This window comes from Eutrigla gurnardus (assembly GCF_963514095.1).
Source record: "Eutrigla gurnardus genome assembly, chromosome: 22".
Lineage (NCBI taxonomy): Eukaryota > Metazoa > Chordata > Actinopteri > Perciformes > Triglidae > Eutrigla > Eutrigla gurnardus.
In genome coordinates, this window is record NC_139933.1 from 10,148,689 (window position 1) to 10,169,454 (window position 20,766).

Here is a 20,766-nt window from a genome sequence, read left to right on the forward strand (position 1 = left end):
ACTAAGAGAGAACAAGTCAAAATGTCCTCACAATGATGAGGAAAAGGAACACGCTGCAGGGAAATGAAACACAATTTGTTCTTTGCAGATTTTATTTGTTTCTCAAATACAGGAGAGTTAATGTACAGAAGGACAAAGAATTTCATCAAGAACTGTACAATATTTACACACCTTTTTTTTCCTTTTTTATGGAAAATTAGATTGTTTTCAAAATAAGTCATAGTATGCACAAACATCAAAATGATAAAAATGAAATGACTATTTCCTCTTTAAATATTACTTATTTATACTCCTTCTTCCCGCATGGGAAATGGATAGTTTACTTCTTTTTCTTTGCACCTGCATGACTGATGATTGAACTGAAGCACAACAATGTTAAGTTTCAAATAGATCCCCCCCTCCCCCACCCCATTTCTCTTTTTTTCTTTTCTTACTTTTTTTTCTTCTCATTATTTTACACCCACTGTATTTGATACAATATTTCTGTCTCAACATCTGTTCTTTTGTATAGAGGGGAAGACAGCTTGGATATGTGGGTTTTACGACTGTATACTGATCCTGTGGAAAATAAAAAGGTATTTAAAATGTTAGGGCAGCAACCCAGCGCTTGTGAGAGTTTAAGTTAAAAACCTCCTCATATAAATAATAAAAATGTGTTTATATATTATCACACAGCTGACTGGTGCTGCCCTGAACATAGCACAGGATGAGAGAGAGAGCGTTTATCAACACATTTCATGTTTCTATCCGTGGACGACTCCATGTTCACGCTGCTCACGGCACACTCTCCACGCAGTTTAAAAAGCATTCTCACCCTCTTCCACTCTTTTCAAAAGCCAACAGCTGATGTTAGTCTTCAAAAAAATAATTTATGTAAAAACTAAGTGGTAATAGTTTCTCTTTGAACTATTGTCTTCATGACACAGTTAACAAGATGTCAGTGGCTCCTCCGTTGACTTGGCATTGCGGCTCCTCTTCTTTGTCCTTCCCCTTCGCGTCACTCCCTTTTCATCAACGGTCAACTCCCTCTTGACCCGGCCAGTGACCCCTAATCCGGTGGGGTCCCCCCCCCTTTTCACAAAAGTAACACATTTCTTTAGTCAGTGATCAACAACAAGAAAAAGAACAGAGGCCAGTGTCCGAGGTCACATGAACAGACCCCCTTGTGTTCGTCAAGGGCCTTAAAAATTCATCCTCAGATCTTAGAGACTTGAAGCGGGTCGGGGGGCTGTACAGTAGGATCCGTCTCCTTGTATCTTCATTTTGTTTTCTTTTTTGAAATCATCCTGCTTTAATCCACACTCTCTCTCTCTCTCTCTCTCTCTGCGGTTGACTCAGGGTTTGGTGCTGAGCGTGAGCAGCTCAATGAAGGAGCCGAAGAGGGTGTCCAGCCAGCTCTGGTTGGCCATGCACTGCTGCACCACTTCCTCTTGGCCCGGGTCCTCAGTTGCCTGCTCAATGGTGTTGGTCTGGGGACGGAAACACAGAGAACAGTGATGCCGAGACTCAAACCAGTGTCTTAGACTACACAGAGCCCGCTTGTGTATGTTTATTGTTGGACTGTCGAATGAGATTTGTGCTTTACCGTGCAGTATATTTGAGGGAATGCGTAAGCTTGTTTGTAGTGACCGTCTACGTGACTGAAGTGTATGCCAAGTCTTGAAACGTGCTTGCTTACCTCTTTCTTGCACTGTAAGAAGGTGTGGTATTTATAGTGATGCAGGGAGTGGAAGAGACTGTAGATCCGATAAGTCTCTGATGAGAGTTTAAGGTCCTAGAAAAAAGAACACATCAGACACATTTAGAGCAATTTAACACAGTAAATAAACAGAAAAATATATTATTATTCTTACAGTTCCATGTAAGAAAGAAAATGGAAGAGGTTCGGAAACTTGCAGCAGGTGTTAAAAGGGAAGCTAGTATTATTTTACCCTCTCTGCCCTCAGCGATCCATCTGTCAACCGCCCTTCAATGTCGAGCTTTTCACAGTAATGCTTAATGTTGTCGTTTCTGTGGTTTCACGGTCACCTGGTTGGAGTCTAAAAATCTACTGCTCGGCTCCAGAGAGGTCCCGATGGGTCATCAATATTTGACGACTCAAATAAAATGACCACCATTAGTAGCCCTGCGATAGCCCTGCCTTTGCCTAATGAATTAGATAAGCGGTTACAGATATGGACGGCTGGTATCCCTTAGTGGTCTTAATCCCCCCCAGTTACAGATTTTTTTTAAATACATTTAATTGTCTACTAAGGGTTACAACCCACCCTTTGAATCCTCTAAACACACACACTCACACCTACCTGTGGTTTAGGCAGGGACTTTTTGACTCTGTTGAGGGTCTTGCGGTTGTAAGCATCCCCGCTTAGCCGCACCCTCACCGCTCCCGAGTCCAGGGGGTCTACAATGATCTGTGGGTAAGCATGCAGGACCTCCTGTCAGGGGAGAGACATAAAAAGGTCAGATAAAATAAATGTTAACATTTGAACTTGAGTTTACGTTTGTGAGTATTTTCTTCATCAATACATCTGATGTTTCTCTAATTTTCATTTACTATATAAAATGTCAGAACCTAGAGGTGATGTCAAATTATGACATGAAATTAAACAAATCCTCACACGAGATACATGACATAATTGATTCTTCAACAATTGTTTTTAATAAACTTTCTGTTAAATGACAAATCAATTACTCTATTGATAATTTCAGCACTGGAATCCATAACATGAATTCGGTCGTGAGGGCTAAAAAGAGAAGCAGTACATTCAGGACAGATTACCTGGTGCTGAGAGCTCATGCTGACTCTCCTCAACAGCCTCCTCTTCTGATCGCTGATGATGCTGTCAATCTTCCTCATCGGTGGGAGGTACAGCTCGTCTGGTGGCCAATCAAAGTAAAGGAGATTTCGTTAGTCATCGTTCATGTAGCTGCCAATCATTTTAACACCAAGGGCAAAGTCAAAGCAGCCTTTTTCTGCCTATCAGCATTCCTTGGGCTTCCCTCCAACCTGTCACACCTTGTTTATTTGGATTTCCAAAACCATTAAAGGATTCATATAAATATGTATGCTGCTGGATTATGAATGATTCCCCTGCTATCGCAACATCATAGTCCGTCCAGCTGGATGGCTTGAACTAATACTTGAAAGCTGCTACTTGTCAATGGAGGTGATATTCAACTTGCCCAAACTGCCACAGAGACACACAAAATACCATCAGAATGCATCAATAATGCTGATTGAGTGCAAGATTTTAATCTGCAGAAAACATGCTACCAGGCAGGTTGGGTTAAAAACGTCAAGCACAGGCATAACTGAGCTTTTCACTCATTTTTTTTTGTTTTTTAAGGGAGCCTTTCATTGTGAACTTGCGGAGGAGGCAGTGTGTGTGCAGTTCTCACCATCGGTGTCCTCCAGGGCTTGGATCATGTCAGGGTCCAGGGCTGTGCTGACCAGCATCTCCACGTAGCTCCTGAACATCTCTCTCATGGCACGGTTGTCGACTCCACCTTTCACTGGCACTGTGTGCGGACGAGAGCCACAATTTAAACCAACCCTTTACCACCGTGCATCACATACAAAACAACTGCTTTGCAACACCATTACAATGACTTCTAAAGGCAAAATGACAGCACAAAAGACTCAAAATGGCATCTTACTTTCATTTTCACTCGCTGCCTCTTCCGATGAGTCCGAGTCCGAAGATGAAGGGATTTCCTTCAGCCACTTCTTCCTCTTCTTGGGCGGTGGCTCCGCCTTCACTTTGGCTGGCTTGGACTTGGGTGGACGCTCAGCCTTTTCCTTCTCCTTCCTCTCCACCGCTTTCTTCTCCTCCTTCGCTCGACCTCTTTCTGCTGCTGTAGCACGTTTCTCCACTTTGTCCTGCTGCGGCTGTACTCGCTTCTCCTTCTCCCTCTCCTTCTCAGACTCCCGCTCTCTCTCCTTTGCCTTGGGCACAGCAGCTTGAACCTCCTTTTTCTCCCGTTGTTCTTTCGTTGCTGTGGTTCTTGTTTTCTCCCTCTGTTCACGCTGGACTGGCGGAGCCACTCTCTCCTCTTTCTCTACTTTTGGTGTGACCTGGGTGGCAGGAGGGGAAGCCATCCTGGGGAGGGACTGACGTCTGTGACACGAAGAGATTGTTTTAGAGATGAAAAACCATTTTAGAGATGAACAGAATGAACTTTTTTTAGTCGCACTTCATTCATTTTTGGTCACATGTGCGCCCAAAATGGTGGCACTCTGGAGCCCTGTAGGAGCATTTCTCTGAGGGGCCACTGGTACTCCCTGATCTGGACAAAGTGGTTGTACCTCAACTAAATCTAGCAAGTCCTAACTCGTTATGAAAAGGATTTTCGATATGGAAAATATCGGTACCTGAGAGCAGGTGTGGCTCTGCGCCAAGGTCTCCGAGAGCAGACTCTGACATAGTCCTTCTTGTTGACATTCTCCAGAAACTTGACATAGATCCGCTGGTATCGCCTCTTAGCATCTCCGAAGTAGCCGAGATACTGTGCCAGAAACAGATCATAAAGATTTCATTGCAAATTAGCACAAATGTCAGTGTCATTCATTTGACTGATGACACTAACAATATGGTGTGAAGAATCTATCTGTACACATACATTAAAGCATATACTACAGTAGTTTAATCATATGTTATGTCGTAGCGAGGCGCGTGAAAAGCGTTGAAATGACTGTTTGCAGGTGTGGTTAGATTACTGAGGGCTTGGAGGGGAACTCACGTTGCTCGTGGCGCAGAACTGTCTCTGTCCATCTTTGATCTCTGGGCTGAACTTCTGCAGTAGGGCTTTCTGCACCCTCCAGATCGGTGGAGGCTCACGGCCCATCTGCAGGGCCAGCTGTGCATAACCACGTGACACACAGGTAAATATACAATGTCTCTGGAATTTGGCATGCACCTGAAGTTTCAACTCATTTAATGGTTTAATTGTTTTCCCTGGCCTATAACAATCTAAGAGTACACTTTTTCAGTCTATGATATGGTATTATTTACAATTTTTTTTTAGTTAATTGCCTCTCCACCAGAAAACATGCAATCTTTTCCATTTTGTTGGCCTTACGACGTACTTTAACAGTCAATAACACACAAAACAGCACACATTTCCACACAAATACCTTAAGAGTTCGAATGTCTTCCACCCGTACCACAAACTCGTCCCTTTCCCTGAAGATGCCCTCGCCGCCACTCTCACTCTCATCCTCCTCACTCTCTCCAGCGATAGCAGCATCTTCTTGTTTCTGGGCAAGGTGCAGGGATGTGTTCTTAGGAGGTGGGGGCTCTTCAGGAGAGGCGGGAGACTCTGGAGATGGTATAGGAGACTCCTTCTGAGTTGATAGTGGGGGAGGAGGGGAAGTTGCAGGAGGAGGAGGAGGAGGAGGGGGAAGAAGAGGAGGAGAGGCAGGCTGAGGGAGAGTAGCGGGTGGGGGAGGTGATGGGGAGGGGGATGTGGGAGCGATGGGGCTTGGAGGCTGTGAATTCTCCTGTTGTTCCTCTGCTGGAGGCAAGGGTGAGGGGAGTGAGAGGGGAGGTAGGGGGGAGTGAGAAGGAGAGCAGGATGAGGCAGGAGATGGAGGGACAGAGGGAGGTTCAGGAGTTTCTGGTTCTGGAGGAATCTCAGGGAGGGGAGCTGGAAGAAAAGAAGGGTAAGTTTAAGGTTTAGGTCAATTTCACAGATGAATTCACCAAAACGTTAAAACAGCCACAAGAATTTAATCAAATAGCTTTTTTCACAAACATATAATGGGACATTTTATTAAGCAAAGAAATACAGCAATAGCTCAGCCTGAGGGGGAAATTATTAATTTTCTTAAGCTGAATTTCAGAAAAATCAATGTGCAAGAAAATGGGACATGAGAGGAATAAAAAAAAGGCTGCTAGCCTTACCATCAAGATTGGGGGCACCGAGGGTTTCCAGCTGTGGCTCTCTCTCTTCTGTCATATCGCACTCTATATCCCCTCCTATGCTCCTCTCCTCCCCATTCTCCTCCTCTTTGTGTTCATCCATGTCTCCTTCTTCTGGCTGGAGGATATCAGGTTCATTGGACTGGGGCAGGTCGTGAGGTGTATGCATGGAAGGCTGTGGGCTGAGAATAGGGGGCTGCAGGTTGGGAGTAAGTGGGGACTGCGTAGCGTCAGGGTGAGGCAGGGGGGGTGAAGGAGGTAGCGGGGTCTGGATGTTCGAGGTTAGCTGAGGAGTGTCGTACAAAGCAGAAATGGCTGAGGAGATGCTCTTTTGGAGGTCCTGATTCTTTCCAACAGAGTCCTCCTCATCAGAGGAGAACGAAGGCAGGGTCTCCAGGTTCCTCTTCAGTTCATCCTCCAAGCGCTTGGGGCTCGGGCAGTTGCCCAGAGCCAGACCCCCATTCCCTTCACTGTCCCCGAATGGAGGTGGAGGCGGTGGAGGAGGAGGTGCGGGGGACAGGGGGCGTAGACCTCCCGATTTACAGGGTGAGGTTTCACCATTATCAGGTTCCATTCCTGGTGAGATGTCCAAGCCTGGAGGTCTCTTCCCTGTCTTGAGGAAGTCCAAGAATGAAGCCACGAAGCCAGCCTTGGACTCAGAATCCTTCTCATCACCCTAGAAGTAATACAAAAGAGACTTACTACCATTCAAGTAGTGAACTCCACAACTACCAAGCAACGTTTTTGCATTCACTGCTTAACTTAGCAAAAACATAATCATGTAGCTCTTACCCTTTCCTCCAGTCCCTCTTCATCCACTCCGTCACTCATCATGTGGATTTTCTGCTTGTTCTTGTCCTGACTTCTGTTGCTTTCAGTGCTGCAGGGGGGTCCAGGACTCAAACCAAGTGAGGGAGCGGAGCCCACTGAGCCGTCCGACAAAGCAGGGTCCGTGCCAGACAAAGAGTCTGTCCTCAGCAAGGCATCAGAGGAGGACAGGGTACCAATTGGCAACTTGATCTAAAACAAAAGAAAACCATAAGATCTAAAAGAAATGTTGCCTGAACATACATATATACATAAACAAAATTATAATTACAATTAATTCATATTTAAAATAACAGCCAGACATAGATTATAAACTACAAAAACTGCAGGTATTTGTTTAATTTTTTATTAAAACATCTTAAGTTATTCAATTATTACTAGCACATGTGCTTAAATGACCATTTGTACTAACATAGCCAAGCCTTTTCTAGACTTACCTTGAGAGGAGGAATAGGTTCGTGTAGCTGCTGTTGGGGCTGGTGATGGAGCTGCTGTGGCGGCTGTTGATGAAGGTGATGTTGCTGCATCTGATCCGGCTCCTTCCCGCTCATTTCCATGTACATGTCTTCCCTCCTTTGTCCCCTACCTCGGCTTCCACGGCCTCTACCCCTACCTCGTCCCTCCACGCTGAATCCACCTCCTGCTGGTGTTGTTGTCCCACCCATCTCCCCCATCATCCCTCGTGGAGTGTAGGGCTCGGGCATTGGGCGGATGCGAGGTCTGCCTCTTGGCCTAGGGGGACCCTCTCTCTTGGGTCTAGTGGGCTTTCGGCCCCTCTTCTTGGGTCCATCCTGAGGCAGAAGAGAGTGGGAACCCATAGAGGAGTAGCCAGAGGAGTGGTAGAAGTCAATATCACCCATTAAAGGGCTTAGAGACCCACTTCCTCCTCCTCCCTTTCTGCAGCTGGACACCAAGTCTGGCAATAAGTCCGGGAGCCTCCGGCTGTTCAACCGGATGTCAGCTGGCTGGTCCACTTTATCCTCGTCATCTTCAAACTCATATTCTTGAGCGTAACTTTTTTTAGGCATTGTGTTGGGGTCCCGGCGCTCCTTTAACAGGTGAAAAGAGCTGGACTTAAGGAGCTTCTTGGGACGAGATGAGCAGAAAATGGGAGATTGGAGGCCCCCAGAACCAGCTCCTTGGCTAGTCCCTCCAGGTCCAGAGTTGAGTTTAGCTCCAGAGTTGTTGGGACCAGCATTATTGGAGCCCATACCCATAGCTGGGGCCTGGGTTTGTATCAGTCCTAGCTGTTCTGTGTTCACAGTGGAAGGGAGCTCGTGGGTTTTAAGAGAGTCTAGATCCAGAGTCATGGTGTTGTTGCTGGGTTCTTCCAGGCCATGACAGTAGGGTTCATAACCCTGATCTCCGCCATGGTGACCCATCATGTCGTAGCTAGCTCCACTACTTCCCCCTGCTCCACCGCCACCCTGTCCAGCTTTCATGGAATCCATTCCCTCTTGCCCAGTGTGGCTTTCATTCATCTCCTCCTGTCCTGGACCTGCACCTCCAGCACAGCTCGACTTGTAGTCTTCTGCACAAAACATGTCTTCCATTCCTGGGAAAAAGGAGCGGTCCTCATCCTGGAGGAGGGAGTCTGGGAAGCAGATGGAAGTTAGGGGGACAAACCGGTTACTTTGTTGATTCTGGTCTGCTTTCTCCACTGGGCTGACGTTATCAAACTGGTGCTGCTCCGAGCGCTGTTGGTCCAGCTGGCTCTGCTGAGGGGTAAGCTGGGATGAGAGTGGCTGCTGTGGGTCAGACTGAGGCTGGGAGTGGGCTGAGGAGGATGGTGGGGGTATGTGGTGAGGGTGTGGGGGCTGCTGGTGAGCGTGGTGAGAGTGGGTTTGTTGGTGTTGAGAGCTGGGGTGCTGCTGCTGCTGCGGGTGGTGCTGTGAAAGGTGGTGCATGTGAGGCGGGGTGGATAAGCCGATATCGGGCTCAGAGAGGAAGGAGTGGAGCTCAGAGGCCGAGTGTTGCTGTGAGTGATGGTGGGACGGGTGCTGTCTCTGCTGCTGCTCCTGCCTGTGGCGTTCGCTGCTACCTCCACTGCGTCCACCGCTGCCCGGCCCACCACGTCTGTCCTCTGCAACAGCCACGTCTGTGCTGGAGGTCTGAGAAAGGGAGCGCTCCAGCATGTCCAAGGAGGACACCACTGAGCTCTGTTTTACCTGGCTCTGCTCATGCTGATGTGAAGGGGGGCCGTGGTTGTAGTGAGCCGCTGCCACCTCCAAAGCCTGGGACTGGAGTTGAAGCTGGAGCTGGGTGGTTTGGGACTGAGACTGAGCCTGATGTTTACTCGAGCCAAGTGTCCCACCAGCGCTTTCCATCCCTGCTTGCTGTTGGCCAATAGAGTGCTGCTGCTGTTGGGGATGAGAGTCCATTTTATGGTGCTGTTGATGCTGAGGGTGGGAGTCCATTTTTGGGTGTTGCTGATGTGACTGGTGGGAGTCCATTTTGTGATGCTGCGGGTGCTGCCGGTGAGAGTCCATCTTGTGGTGCTGCTGTTGATGTTGTTGGTGAGAGTCCATCTTGTGGTGTTGCTGATGGGGCTCGAGTTTGTTGCGGGTGGTGTGCGACAGCACCGACTGGAGCAGGTGAGGTGGCTGACGGGATTGATCAGTAGGAGAGTCCATGAGGGAGGCAGCGGCTTGGGACTGGGGATGCTGTTGCTGGACTTCCGGGGTTTTCCGGGGATATGGGATTTCAGCCCGCTCCTGTGGCTTCTTTTGGAGCTCCATTTGGGTGTGGGACGGTATCTGCGAGTGTGAGGACACATGCTGACCATGTGAGGAGTGTTGGGGAGCAAGGGAGTGCTGACTGTATGGATCACCCCGCCCATAGTGAACTACCGAGCCTAGGTTGTCATGGTGATGGAGATGGGAGTGCACTTGCTCAGCACTGCCTCTCCCTCCACTACTCCTGCTGCTACCAACAGACCTCTCATTCCTTTGCTGCTGTTGTTGCTGCTGTTGATGATGGTGTTGTTGTTGTTGATGTTGTTGCTGCTGTTGTTGTTGTTGTTTCTTTAGGGACATCTCCAGCTGGGTTTCCAGCCCTGAAATGGACCCTGCAGAGCCTGCATTACCAGTAGATGTTGCACTGTGGGTACGTATGACACTCTGGGGGTGATACCTCTCCTCAGAGCTCTTACCCATGTCATAGCTCAGCCCTTTGCTTGAATCAGTGGTTGGGGGCACTGACTGGGGCTGAGGCTGCGTTTGTTGGGACGTCTGTTGTGGCTGTTGTTGTTGAGGATGGTGATGAGCTGCCTGGGGCGTGGGACTTGCTTGGGCTTGCAGCAGGTGCTGGATCAAGAACTCGTCGTCGTCATCTACTTCCTCTTGGGATCTCTGGGAGCCCACTCCTAGCATGGAAGTGTCCTTTGTTTTGGAGGAGGTGGAATGATAGGACTGGGATTGGGAGCTGGGGCCTCTGGTGTCAGGGTAGCCCTGCGGGGAGGCGAGGAAGGTGGGGGAGAGAACTGAGGAAATGTATTTATTGGAGCCTGCACCAGCTGGAGACTGTGTAGGGCAGGTGGGCACTGGAGAGTGCAACCCTGGACGGATGATGCCTGAGTTGCCTGATGGAGAGGGACTTGAGTCCGGAATATGATAAGACCCTCCACTGCTGCCACCTCCACCTCTCTCATTGGACATACTATTCCCTGCTCCTCCACCTGACCCAGAGTTTCCACTTCCTGTGCCGCTACTGCTGCCTCCCCCAGATGCTCCGCTGCCCGATGAACCACTTGACCTTAAAAGAGCAGGGGAGTGACCTGGGGCTCCGTAGCCTAGTGATGGGCTTCCAGCTCCACCCAGAGAGGATGGAAGTGATCCATAAGCGGAGTCAGCTCCATATATATCAGTGGGGTATGATTGGCTTCGTCCTCCTAAACTCCCATAGCCTTTCCCACCTGTACCTGAGCTCAGGTCTTGAGCTTGTGGGGAACTGAAGCCTCCGTAGGACTGGGCCAGGTGGGAAGGAGGAGGCTGATTAGGAGAATATGACTGTGTCTGTTGTTGGGGTGGGGTCTGACCAGTAAGAGCAGAGGCGGAGGTCTTCACTGGGGGAACAGGAGAACCATAGCCCGACAGGCAGGATTTGGGAAGAGACTGGGGTGCTGAGGTGGAGGTAGCAGGGGGCTGCTGCTGTGGGGTGGGGGGAGGAGGGGCCGGTTGCGGGGCTGGCTGCTGCCTGGAAGGGGCTGCGCTGGAACTGGAGGTGGGGATTGAGTTGGAAGGGTGAGCCCCAGAGGTGGCAGATGAAGAGGAGGAGGAAGAGGAGGTAGAGGAGGCAGAAGGGGGTGTGTGGGGAGTTCTTGAGGATGATGCTGAACTGGCAGAAGAATAGCCACTGCTGGAGCTGCTTTTGGTACCTTTCCCAGCTGAGGAAGAAGAGGAGGAAGAGGAGGAGGAGGAATAGGGAGGCTGGATGATTGGCCGATACTGCTCAGTGCGAGGGGCGGGCTTGTGGTCAGATGATGGGCTCTGGTCACCCAGTGGACTGCAGGAAAGGCCAGCGTGCCTGTGGTGGGTGGCAATCTGCTGGTACCCTGCCCCTCCACAGCTGAGGTAGTGCTGAAGGGAGTGGGCAGCAGATGACGAGAGCTGTGACTGAGCAGGTGTGGGCCGCTGGTAGTGCTTGATAACGCTGTCCTGCCGGGGAACAGCCCTTTCCTGAGCCGAATTGGACTGGGACTGAGTCTGAGGCTGGGGCTGGGCTGAGGAAAAGACTGATGCATTGTACAGCTGGGATGACTGGTCCTGGAGCTGTGATGACAGCAGGTTGAACTGGTGTGACTGCAGGTGCCTGGCAGAGGACGCCTGGGCTGATGTGGCACTCGTGGGATCTTGGCTGCCCCTATAGGCAGCTGCAGCAGCACCCTGCGAGGACAGGAGTCTATCAAAACCCAAGCTAGACTGGGAAGGGGCCTTGATGTGTAGTAGGGGGTCATGTGGGGAGAGCAGGCCATTGGATGTGGGACTAAATGTGGGTGTGTCCTGGAGGGAAAGGGAGGCTGTTGGGAAAGAGCGACTGGAGAAGGATGCTGGATGCTGATAGGCTGAGAGAGCTGAGGAGGAGGGGAAGGAGCCAGAACCAGGAAGGGCTCCAGAGATAAATAGTTCAGGAGGAGCAGGTGTGTGCATTGCTGTTCGGAAAAGGAAGACATATTGCAAAATTATTCAGTATCCACCAAGCTATCAATTAAATGACCAAATAATGACAGCAAGAAATACAATTATTCTTTAATAAGACTACAAACAAGTAGAGTAAAAGTGTGCATTTTGAAAATGCTCAAATAGCACAAATGTCAGCATAATAACACAGCCAAACATTGGGAGGTTATTTAAATGTCATGTTGACTGTGGGGCCTGTTTGAATGTCAACACATGAGGGAAGATCTAACACACCCACCTGTCTGCCAGGATGGCGTGCGGAATTGAGAAAGAAGGGAGGAGGCAGAGGGCGGAGGCTGGGGACCCCGAGACTCCAGGGCCGAGATCAGATTCATGACAGAGGCATCAGGGGCAGAGGGGCTGGCGTGGTGTAGGCCAGTGTCAAAGAGCCCCGACAGACCTTTGGTAAGGAAAGACAGAACCACAAAATATTAGTTAATTGATAAAGAATGCAAATATTAACAGCTAATTGTGGAATGTAGACGGAATCACAATACGTAATCAGTAAACAAATAATTTAAAAGAAAGGATTTTAGGATTTAGATTTAATTAAAGTGTATTTGGCAAGTCTGCTTTCACACCAAGAATTTAAATCATCTCTGTTGCTGAAAAAATATTTTAAGTTATCGCTAAACTGTATGGGAATGAATGCGGCGACTACAGGCTTTAGCTTCCAGGGCTTCAGCTCATTTGGGCTATAATGTGCACATTTTTCAATGACAATCTACCAGGGCCTGCATGGAGAGACATAATAATTCATTGCTGGGGCCCCTTATGGTGGTGACATGGAAGGTATGACATTTATCTCACCCAAACTCCGTCCAGCTGCTCCCCAAGCCCCGCCCTGGCCAGAGCTCCCTGGGTGGTGATTGGTGGCATAGCCCTGCAGAGGGTGTGGGGTGGCGTAGGCTTGTCTGTGAAGGAGCTCAGACTCAGGGTGGGATGATCTGGAACTCCCGTATACAAGACTACAGAGAAAGGGGAGTAGGGAATTGTGAAGTGTCATTAATTTCAGAGCACATTAACATAAACTTAATCCGTTCCCAAAATGTGACCCTTGAGGAAGAAAAAAAACTGTCTATGCTTTGGTCACTTTTAAAACACACAAAACCTGACATCTAAGTAAATTGTTTTTTAATTAAAAACCCCACACATCAGATGTCAACTTATGGATGTGCATTTGTTTGGTCTCCATATGTAACTTCAACAGTAACTTTCATGTGGAAAAAAAAAACTAAATCCCTGATGAGTGATCTATATTTGGGGGTATTTATCTATATTTGAGGTTTGGGGGAGGATCCCCCCTCCAATCAATATCTTAACAGGATTAGAAACGTGGGCACTACACCAAAGTGTATTACAGTAGATGAAAATCTGTCAAACCAACAATGCAAGTGTCATGCAAAAATAATGGGGTAGTTCATTTGCAATTATTATAATGGACCCAACAAGACCCGACCATTGCATAATTTATAAATGTACAAACTATATAAGCTTCTCGTTCAACGCTGATGATTTGCCAGTGGCAGAAGTTCGCTATAAAAAGAGACAGATGAAATGCGCGGCTGGCTGCCTGGCTGACCAGATAACATAGCATTTGTGCTGCTGGTAGCACCGCCTAGCAGCAGCAGCAGCAGCAGCAGCACAGCAGCTATGGTAGAAATGCAGACACTAGGCCCGAACTGCAAGGCCAATCATTTACGTGGAACTACACCGTGGGTACCCAATGTGCAGATGCAGGCCAAGTGGGGGGGAAATACGGTCTCCTCAAAATATATTTAACATAACTGATTAATTAGTCTACAACCATCGATTATGTCGATGTAAGGTAGCTAACAGCTGGACGGTGCAAGTCGACGCAAATGCATGCTAAGCTGCATGCAAACACCAGCATCCAGGCAGGTTTGTTTATCCAAATATCACTTCCGATAAAGAGTGCGGTGGCTTTCACCACTGATAAAGGTGGCTAAATGCGGGTCACAAGATTTCAAATATGTGCATCTAAATCAGCAATGATGCTTGCGAGCGCAGGGCCTCAGTCGACTTCCATGCAACATTACGCTAGCTTGCGTGCTAACGCAAAGCTAATGCACAGGGCTATCTTGCAGAGCACAGGCAGTTTTCACCATCTTATGCATTCTCTCTGGCCTTATTATTCATTTTGGACACATGGAAAATTCTAAGTTTGATTCGGTTTTGATACTAATTTTACTATGCAAATTTGTTAACTGTGAAAAAAATAAACCATCACCAATTATCTAGTTCATGCTTGGGCAAAATGCATTATACATTTCAATTTTATTTTGAGTATGGCACCACCTCCGCTATATGTTTATTTCCCGTTTTCTTAAAAAACGTCACACATTTGAATCATGCTTCATTAGATGCATCTTTCCCGGTTAATATACATTCAGTTCTTCTTGTTGATGTCTGTCAGGGGGGTTTGCTGCGTCTGCACTCTTCGCAGTTGCTATAAACCCAATGAATTTATCTATCATGGGGTCTGTGTCCAGGCCTGCACACGGGGAACAATAATTCCTATGGATGCTCCAGACATACCCCCCACCTCCACCTTGCCAGGTCCACCTAAACCCACGTCTGTCAATCACATTCAATTCCTATCCCCAACCTTTCCTTTCTCCACCCCGCCCACCCCCACGACACGCACACCGCTCTATTCCTGTTTATAATATTATTACTATGCAACTGTTTGGATGACAATGCACTGCACACAATGGCAAAAGCGTGGCACAACATACGAACTCGGTGGCGACAATTTGTTTACATGGGCCACACCGTACCCTGCGAAGTGCCAGTGATGCATGCACATTGTCTGAATCCGATGCATACCTTGCTTTTGCCGATCTCTCGTAACTCCATCCTGCTCCTGCGCCCAAATCACCGAATCCTGTTCCCGGGTAATTTCTATCCATTTATGTGGTTACAATGTGCGCGACGAGGACGAAAGCAACGAGGACGTCGCAGCGCAGATTACGGGAAAAAATCCAGTATTTCCCGTTCTCGGTTTCAGGCTATTTTCCCCGGTTTCATAAGCAAGTCCTCAGGAGTGGAAAACAGCATATTGAAAGAGAAATGGAGGGGAGGAGGAGAAAGCTGGATGAAAAAAGAGGGGGGTCTACGGGGTTATAATCCAACTACCTCCACCAAAAAAAAGACAGTCTTTCTCCTTTTTCCTGCGCCGTTCACGTTGATCATTTCCACGAATGTAGATTTAGTCCAAAATCAGTCATGGTGAAGGCGCCGCGGATTTGGCCGGTGGTGGACGATGTGCTGATAAACATTTGATTTGAATGCGTCCTTTTCACCGTCTCTCCTCCCCTTTCTTTAGGCTAGCCTTTTGCTACGATGCTAGCGCCCAGAAAAAAAAAGATTGCAATCGACGGGCCACGTTGGTAAGCAGCAGTCGCTCACCACGTACGAGCAAAGAAATCCCCAAATTCAAAATCCCTTTTTTTTCTCCTCTCTTTGAATGCAAATCGTTCCCACCACCCCCTCCGGAGCAGCGCTGTGGGGGCTAGCGGCAGATGCTAGCTGTCAGTAACGACGCATCAAAATAAAACAGGGCTGCCTTTATTTCCCCAAATGCTCGCTCCTCTGATTTCTGCTCTTTTGACCATTCAAGTAAAAGCGACGACGAGTTTGCCCACACCGGTTTACGTACAACCAGTACACGACGAAAAAAACACAAATACCCGAACTAGGAAGTGTAAAGAAACCAGGCCGCGTTTTAATATCTTTTACTAATTTTCCTCCGGAGACGCCATTTTTGAAGGCGGCTGGCCGCTGTCCGTCCTCCCTCTCCCCCTCTCTGTATCAACGCTGAGACTCACTCAATGTCTGCGGTGACCTCCATTCACCGGCCCTCAGTCCGCCAACCAGCCTTGCATGCTTTTTTTTTTTTTTTTTCAGAATTTCATCTTGGCGAAAAACGACTGTAGACTACATTTTACGCGAGCAAAAAAAGCCAACCGTTTGTCCCGAACACTGCGATTCACTGAGACGCATTCGAGTGCAAAAAAAACATTTCCAGTGATAACCAGATTTCTATAGGCTGGGCCTTCGGCGGTCGCTTTGCAAATTCACATCCGAATTGTGCAGCGTGTTTGAGAGACAGTGGCATTTCCTGCCTCCAGCCTGAAGCTTAATGAAGGTGCATTTTGCCTATTTGCATGCAAATAAGGGGTATTCTCTCCCTTACACTTGCCAACATTCCTCAAGATATAAATACTTGTTTCAGGCCCTTTTTTTCCCCCTGCTAATTTTATTGTTTGGTGGACCTGTCTGCCAGATCTCGTGTGCATTTTGATGTATACGCCAGCAGATGGCACACTGGATTTTATGGTCATTATAAAAGGAGGAGGAATCACTGGGACAGCTTAGAGAGAGAGATGCTTTTGCTTATGCTCATATTTTGCATTAACCCGTCACTGTCTCCAAATGGACACATCAACCAATACCACATAAAGTACTAAATGCGAATAAACTGACATCTAAACTAGTTAACATTGCCGAATATAAATGTGATCTATTTTGCTTATAGGTAACAATGATGCCCATACTACAGAGGCCCGTTGGTCCAGAAATGCATTGTGTGTAAGAGTGTTTGTGGCCACCTTGTGGTGAAGTTAAACTCTCTTAACCTAGATCACTGTCAATATTTAGGGACAACAACATAATATCCATTTCAACATTTGCACTTTTTCGACACGACTGGGTTTTATGTGCAAAACATAGGATATACTACGTTTTGATACTTTTCCCTGTGTCATTATGGATGAGCCACAATTGTGAAGAAAATACTATGATGCAGTGGCACATCTTAGAGTAGGATAAAATACATGGTGTCATTGTTCTGACATTTCTCTAATTTCCGTCTTTAAATAATAAGCTTGGACTTAATTTCCATAATATTCCAATGTATCACTTTCCTTTAATTAACATGGTAATTTGCTAAACTTACTTTACTGATAGTGATACTGTTGCAAACAACAAATGTACCTATTGTAAGTCGCTCTGGATAAAAGCATCTGCTAAATGTATTTTTTTTTTTTTTTGAGAAGCAAGTACTACTTGTTTTTTTATTGTAACTGTGCTCAGTTGTTAATTGGTCAATTGTGTATTAAATCTGATGGAGGTAACTGGTATTTGTAGTTTTTATTTTTATTTTTTGTGAACTATAATGATACTGCTATCCCTTTTAACCATCCAGAATAAGGAATAGTTTCAAATTGTCACCCAGATGCCATTGTCAATAGGGGGGAAGTGAAGGTATATTAAATGTATATATTTTTTTAATTTGTCACATTACCTTTAGAGGAGGAAATAGCGCACATATGCCTAGAGCCTTCTAGAATTATATGTTAAAATCTTAAAAGCACAATACGTTTTGAGGAGCAGCAATGGAGAAATGTTTTTGTCTTTAGTAAAGGGCTATATGCATTGAAATGAAATATGTGGTATATATGATGTATGATAAAAAATCTTTGACTGTTGGAAACAGATCTGTTGGATGTTCAAAATGACAAACACATGTGTGTTCCCGTAGGGGATAACCTCTGCTACTTGCATGTGCTTTCATTTAGTATCTTTAAAAGCCTCAAAAAAATCTGGATTATTTCCAGACTATTAGTTTAACGGTGTGTTCACTGCTAATTCAACATTTAATTGGTGGAACAAATGTTAAAACTCTCAACCTCTTAAGCCAACAAAGCAGTGTAAAACAAAGTTAGGCTTTCCCATCTCTTTTCAGGAAAAAGACCCTCCCCTGGAGTGAGTATTTTAGATGCATTATGAGGTCTTTGTCATGCATACCGCTTGACTCAAAAGGTTAGCCATCTACATATTCATTAGTAAAACGGTGAAACAAAGGACAGGGATGAAAGATTTTAGAACACCTAAATGATATTGGTTGATGTACATAAATGGGGAGGAACATCAGAGACAAACCCAGAGAAAGGAGCAACTATGCGTTAACATTTTTTGCAGTAAATAGTAAGACTGTCAATTAAAGTACGCATTTCAAATCAAACTGAATAATCTCTGGCAGATGATTAATTTCTTTCCTCGTGCAGTCACTATGGTGCCTCCTCCCTCCCTCTCCCTCCAACGCCGTCACCAGTCTGTAACCACACTTGGCTGCAGCTCTTGTGGCGACGCACCACCACAACCTGCAGCTCTTCTCTGTCAAAATGCCAGACTCTAACGAAGCAATACCAGCACCGTGCCAGGTCATCAAAGAGGACACTGACAAATGGTGAGTTCTGAAAATGTTATTTATTAAAAATAGACACACATTCAATTGTCTACAGTCAGTTTGACAGTCTTTGACGCGTATAAGTGAGTGTCTATCTTGAACTTCGTGCAGTCAAGGAAGATTAATTAACTGTGTTTGGGTTCCAACTAAATACTGGCAACTTTCCATTACAACGATGTGGCCATTCTCATTCACCATTACTGATTCTATGCGGGACGTCCAACGTAGTCATGTTCATTTCTCATCTGGGCTCACAACTTGTTGGAGCAAACCCGTGGGGTGCTCGTTAAGTACAATTAGAGTTAATGTGGAATACTTGCTCACAACCGTCAATGAATCCACTCTGCATCACAGGACATAGTGTGATGACATTTACAGAGGGCCCTCGCAGTAACATCGACGTCTTGAGAAGCGCAAATAGCCCTGTGGTTTAAAATAGGCTTCCACATGTATGACCTATTGGAGAGGATCGGCACATTCCAGGCTGTTGGTTCGTGTTACGTGAAGAGGCGACAGACGTGTGGCGCATGTCCACATGCAGCTGTGATTAGTGCGAGGGGAGCTGCTGCACAGATTACTCCGTTATCTTCTCCTATTTCAACAAACGCAGATAAAAGCATCTATGGGGCGGGGATGAGTTGAAATACTTTATTATCAGGCTTTACTGTGATAATCCCTTTGATGCGCATGCACTACATTTAGCTCCTCCACTCTGTTTCAGGTGACTTCTAATATCTTGATTCATTTCACATTTATATCATGCAATTTGCACAATTTGAGAAGATAAGCCAGCTACGTGTCCAGAGAGTTGTACATGCGTTTTGCAAGACTTTGACTTTTAAGAGCTTTGTGTTTCAGTGTCAGAGAGAAGGGAGCCGAGGGCTGTAAAGATCTGATAGATGCCTTCCAGGTCTGTATAAAAACCCTGTCCGAGGGATCATGATACTAATGGAAGTACATCTTAATAAAATGTAAGTTCACACAAATGGCTATTTTTTTTTTGTCCTAAAGAGTCAAAAAACAAAAACACACATCCCATGGTCTTACACAGATAATCACAATCGAACAACAACAATGCTAACAATCTTTCAAAGCTAATTGATACAGGCTTATTCATTGTTTGGGATTTTTTCTTGCCTTTTTTTTCTTGCCATTTTGTCACAACACTTACACCACCCATTTCGTGAGCAGATAACCAAGGATGTCATCAGTGAGTTTATTAGATGATCGCTGAAGCATATGGAGGATAGTTTCACCCAGAATTAGACAATCATTTTAAGGAAAATTAAGTCAAATAATAAAAAACAAGTATTGTACAAAAATGTGAATTTAATCATTACAAGCTGTTGCATTTCTAACACATAGGTTACCGTCTTTGAGAAGGACTGCTTGAGCTTTTGTTTTCATGTTTTATTTTTAATAATTCCCTGGAAACAGTGCCTGCTACCTATGCTATTGCAATTTTATAACATTTACCATATTTTTTTGAAATCACAGTTTCACTTAATGCAAGTCGTCCACTTTCCCAGCATTCCCTGCTTATTACACTGGACTGAACCATCTGAAAAACTGAAGAGGGGGGGTGATGATACTGAGCTTCTGATGCCTCTGTCAACGTGAAACTCATAAATGTTGTAAATAATGGACTCTACTATAACACTGTATGTACTAATTGTTTTTATGCACAAAAATACATAACAATAAATATAAAGCTTGTCCATTTACCACATGCATTATATTGTTTTTCTTGGTCACTACATGCTATTATCAGCCAGATTTATGGTCTTAAACTCTTAGATGTACTGCTGGTGATTTCTCTCTTGATGACCATAGCTTTCTATGTGGAATAGCTACTCTTAATGGAATTAAGAACATCTTGTTAATCTGTGCTTAATCCTCACAGTACCTGCACTGAGCAGTCTAATGTCACTTTTCCAGAGTGAGATCACATGCACAAAGAGTACTGGAGAAAGGACCTAGAAGAGAAGCTTCTTCTGGTGTCCCTTGTTCTCCGTTGATGGGAGGAAAAGATATACAAGTATACATATGTTTTATTAGATTTATGGAAAGGCAAACTTCATTCTGTCTTTAAAAACAACTACTCAGACGTTTATACATTTTCCTCCCCCAGCTTTGCTTCTTGGACTCCATTGTTGCCTAATTTCTTTTATATGATACTCCCTAACCAACAAAGCATTATTTTTCCAATATATCTGTCATCATAGTAGATTTGTGTGTTATCGTCCATCAAGGTTAATAGACTTCCTAATTTACAGCACCAATTTAGGCTAATGTACTATTTGATTTAAAAAGACTACACGTATACCATCGGAACACACCAGAATTCAGTCGGATGAGTATGTTTCCTGTTCTATTTCTGCCCCATGGTTGGAGACAAATCCTTTTGGCTGCGTGTAAATCAACCAGGCGCAGATGAAGATGGGCTTTGGGGATTTATCCGCCCACACACAACATTTCAAATTGAGATTTTAGAGATTTTCCAAGGCACTTTACAGATGATACATTCAAATGTCCTACTTACCCCTTTTAAAAAATACGAAGCCGT

General features: G+C 45.9%; 1 protein-coding gene and 1 long non-coding RNA gene across 2 annotated transcripts; one reads left to right on the plus strand and one right to left on the minus strand.

Moving 5' to 3' along the window:
- Positions 1-74: 74 nt before the first annotated feature.
- On the minus strand, positions 75-15,991 carry prr12a (proline rich 12a). The gene is made up of 15 exons (XM_084040612.1): positions 14,777-15,991; positions 12,737-12,894; positions 12,165-12,326; positions 7,187-11,898; positions 6,714-6,941; positions 5,904-6,597; positions 5,135-5,646; positions 4,741-4,857; positions 4,373-4,506; positions 3,658-4,118; positions 3,400-3,519; positions 2,780-2,877; positions 2,304-2,435; positions 1,679-1,774; positions 75-1,469 (listed from the first exon to the last, which is right to left on the minus strand). Exons 1-15 carry the CDS (start codon positions 14,857-14,859, stop codon positions 1,335-1,337), a joined length of 7,842 nt encoding a protein of 2,613 aa, XP_083896738.1. The 5' UTR covers positions 14,860-15,991; the 3' UTR covers positions 75-1,334.
- A 2,048-nt stretch (positions 15,992-18,039) lies between these two features.
- On the plus strand, positions 18,040-19,907 carry LOC311033330. The gene is made up of 3 exons (XR_014599258.1): positions 18,040-18,200; positions 19,059-19,171; positions 19,730-19,907. It is a non-coding gene; the product is annotated as an uncharacterized lncRNA (long non-coding RNA).
- Positions 19,908-20,766: the final 859 nt, after the last annotated feature.

Bases quoted from the DNA above. Each gene is read 5' to 3' on its own strand.
- prr12a (XM_084040612.1), bottom strand. From the start codon at position 14,859: ATGGATAGAAATTACCCGGGAACAGGATTCGGTGATTTGGGCGCAGGA. The intron at 11,899-12,164 runs GTGGGTGTGTTA...TTTTCCGAACAG, and splicing joins CACGCCATCCTGGCAGACAG to CAATGCACACACCTGCTCCT. The intron at 2,878-3,399 runs GTGAGAACTGCA...ATTGGCCACCAG, and splicing joins AGCCCTGGAGGACACCGATG to ACGAGCTGTACCTCCCACCG.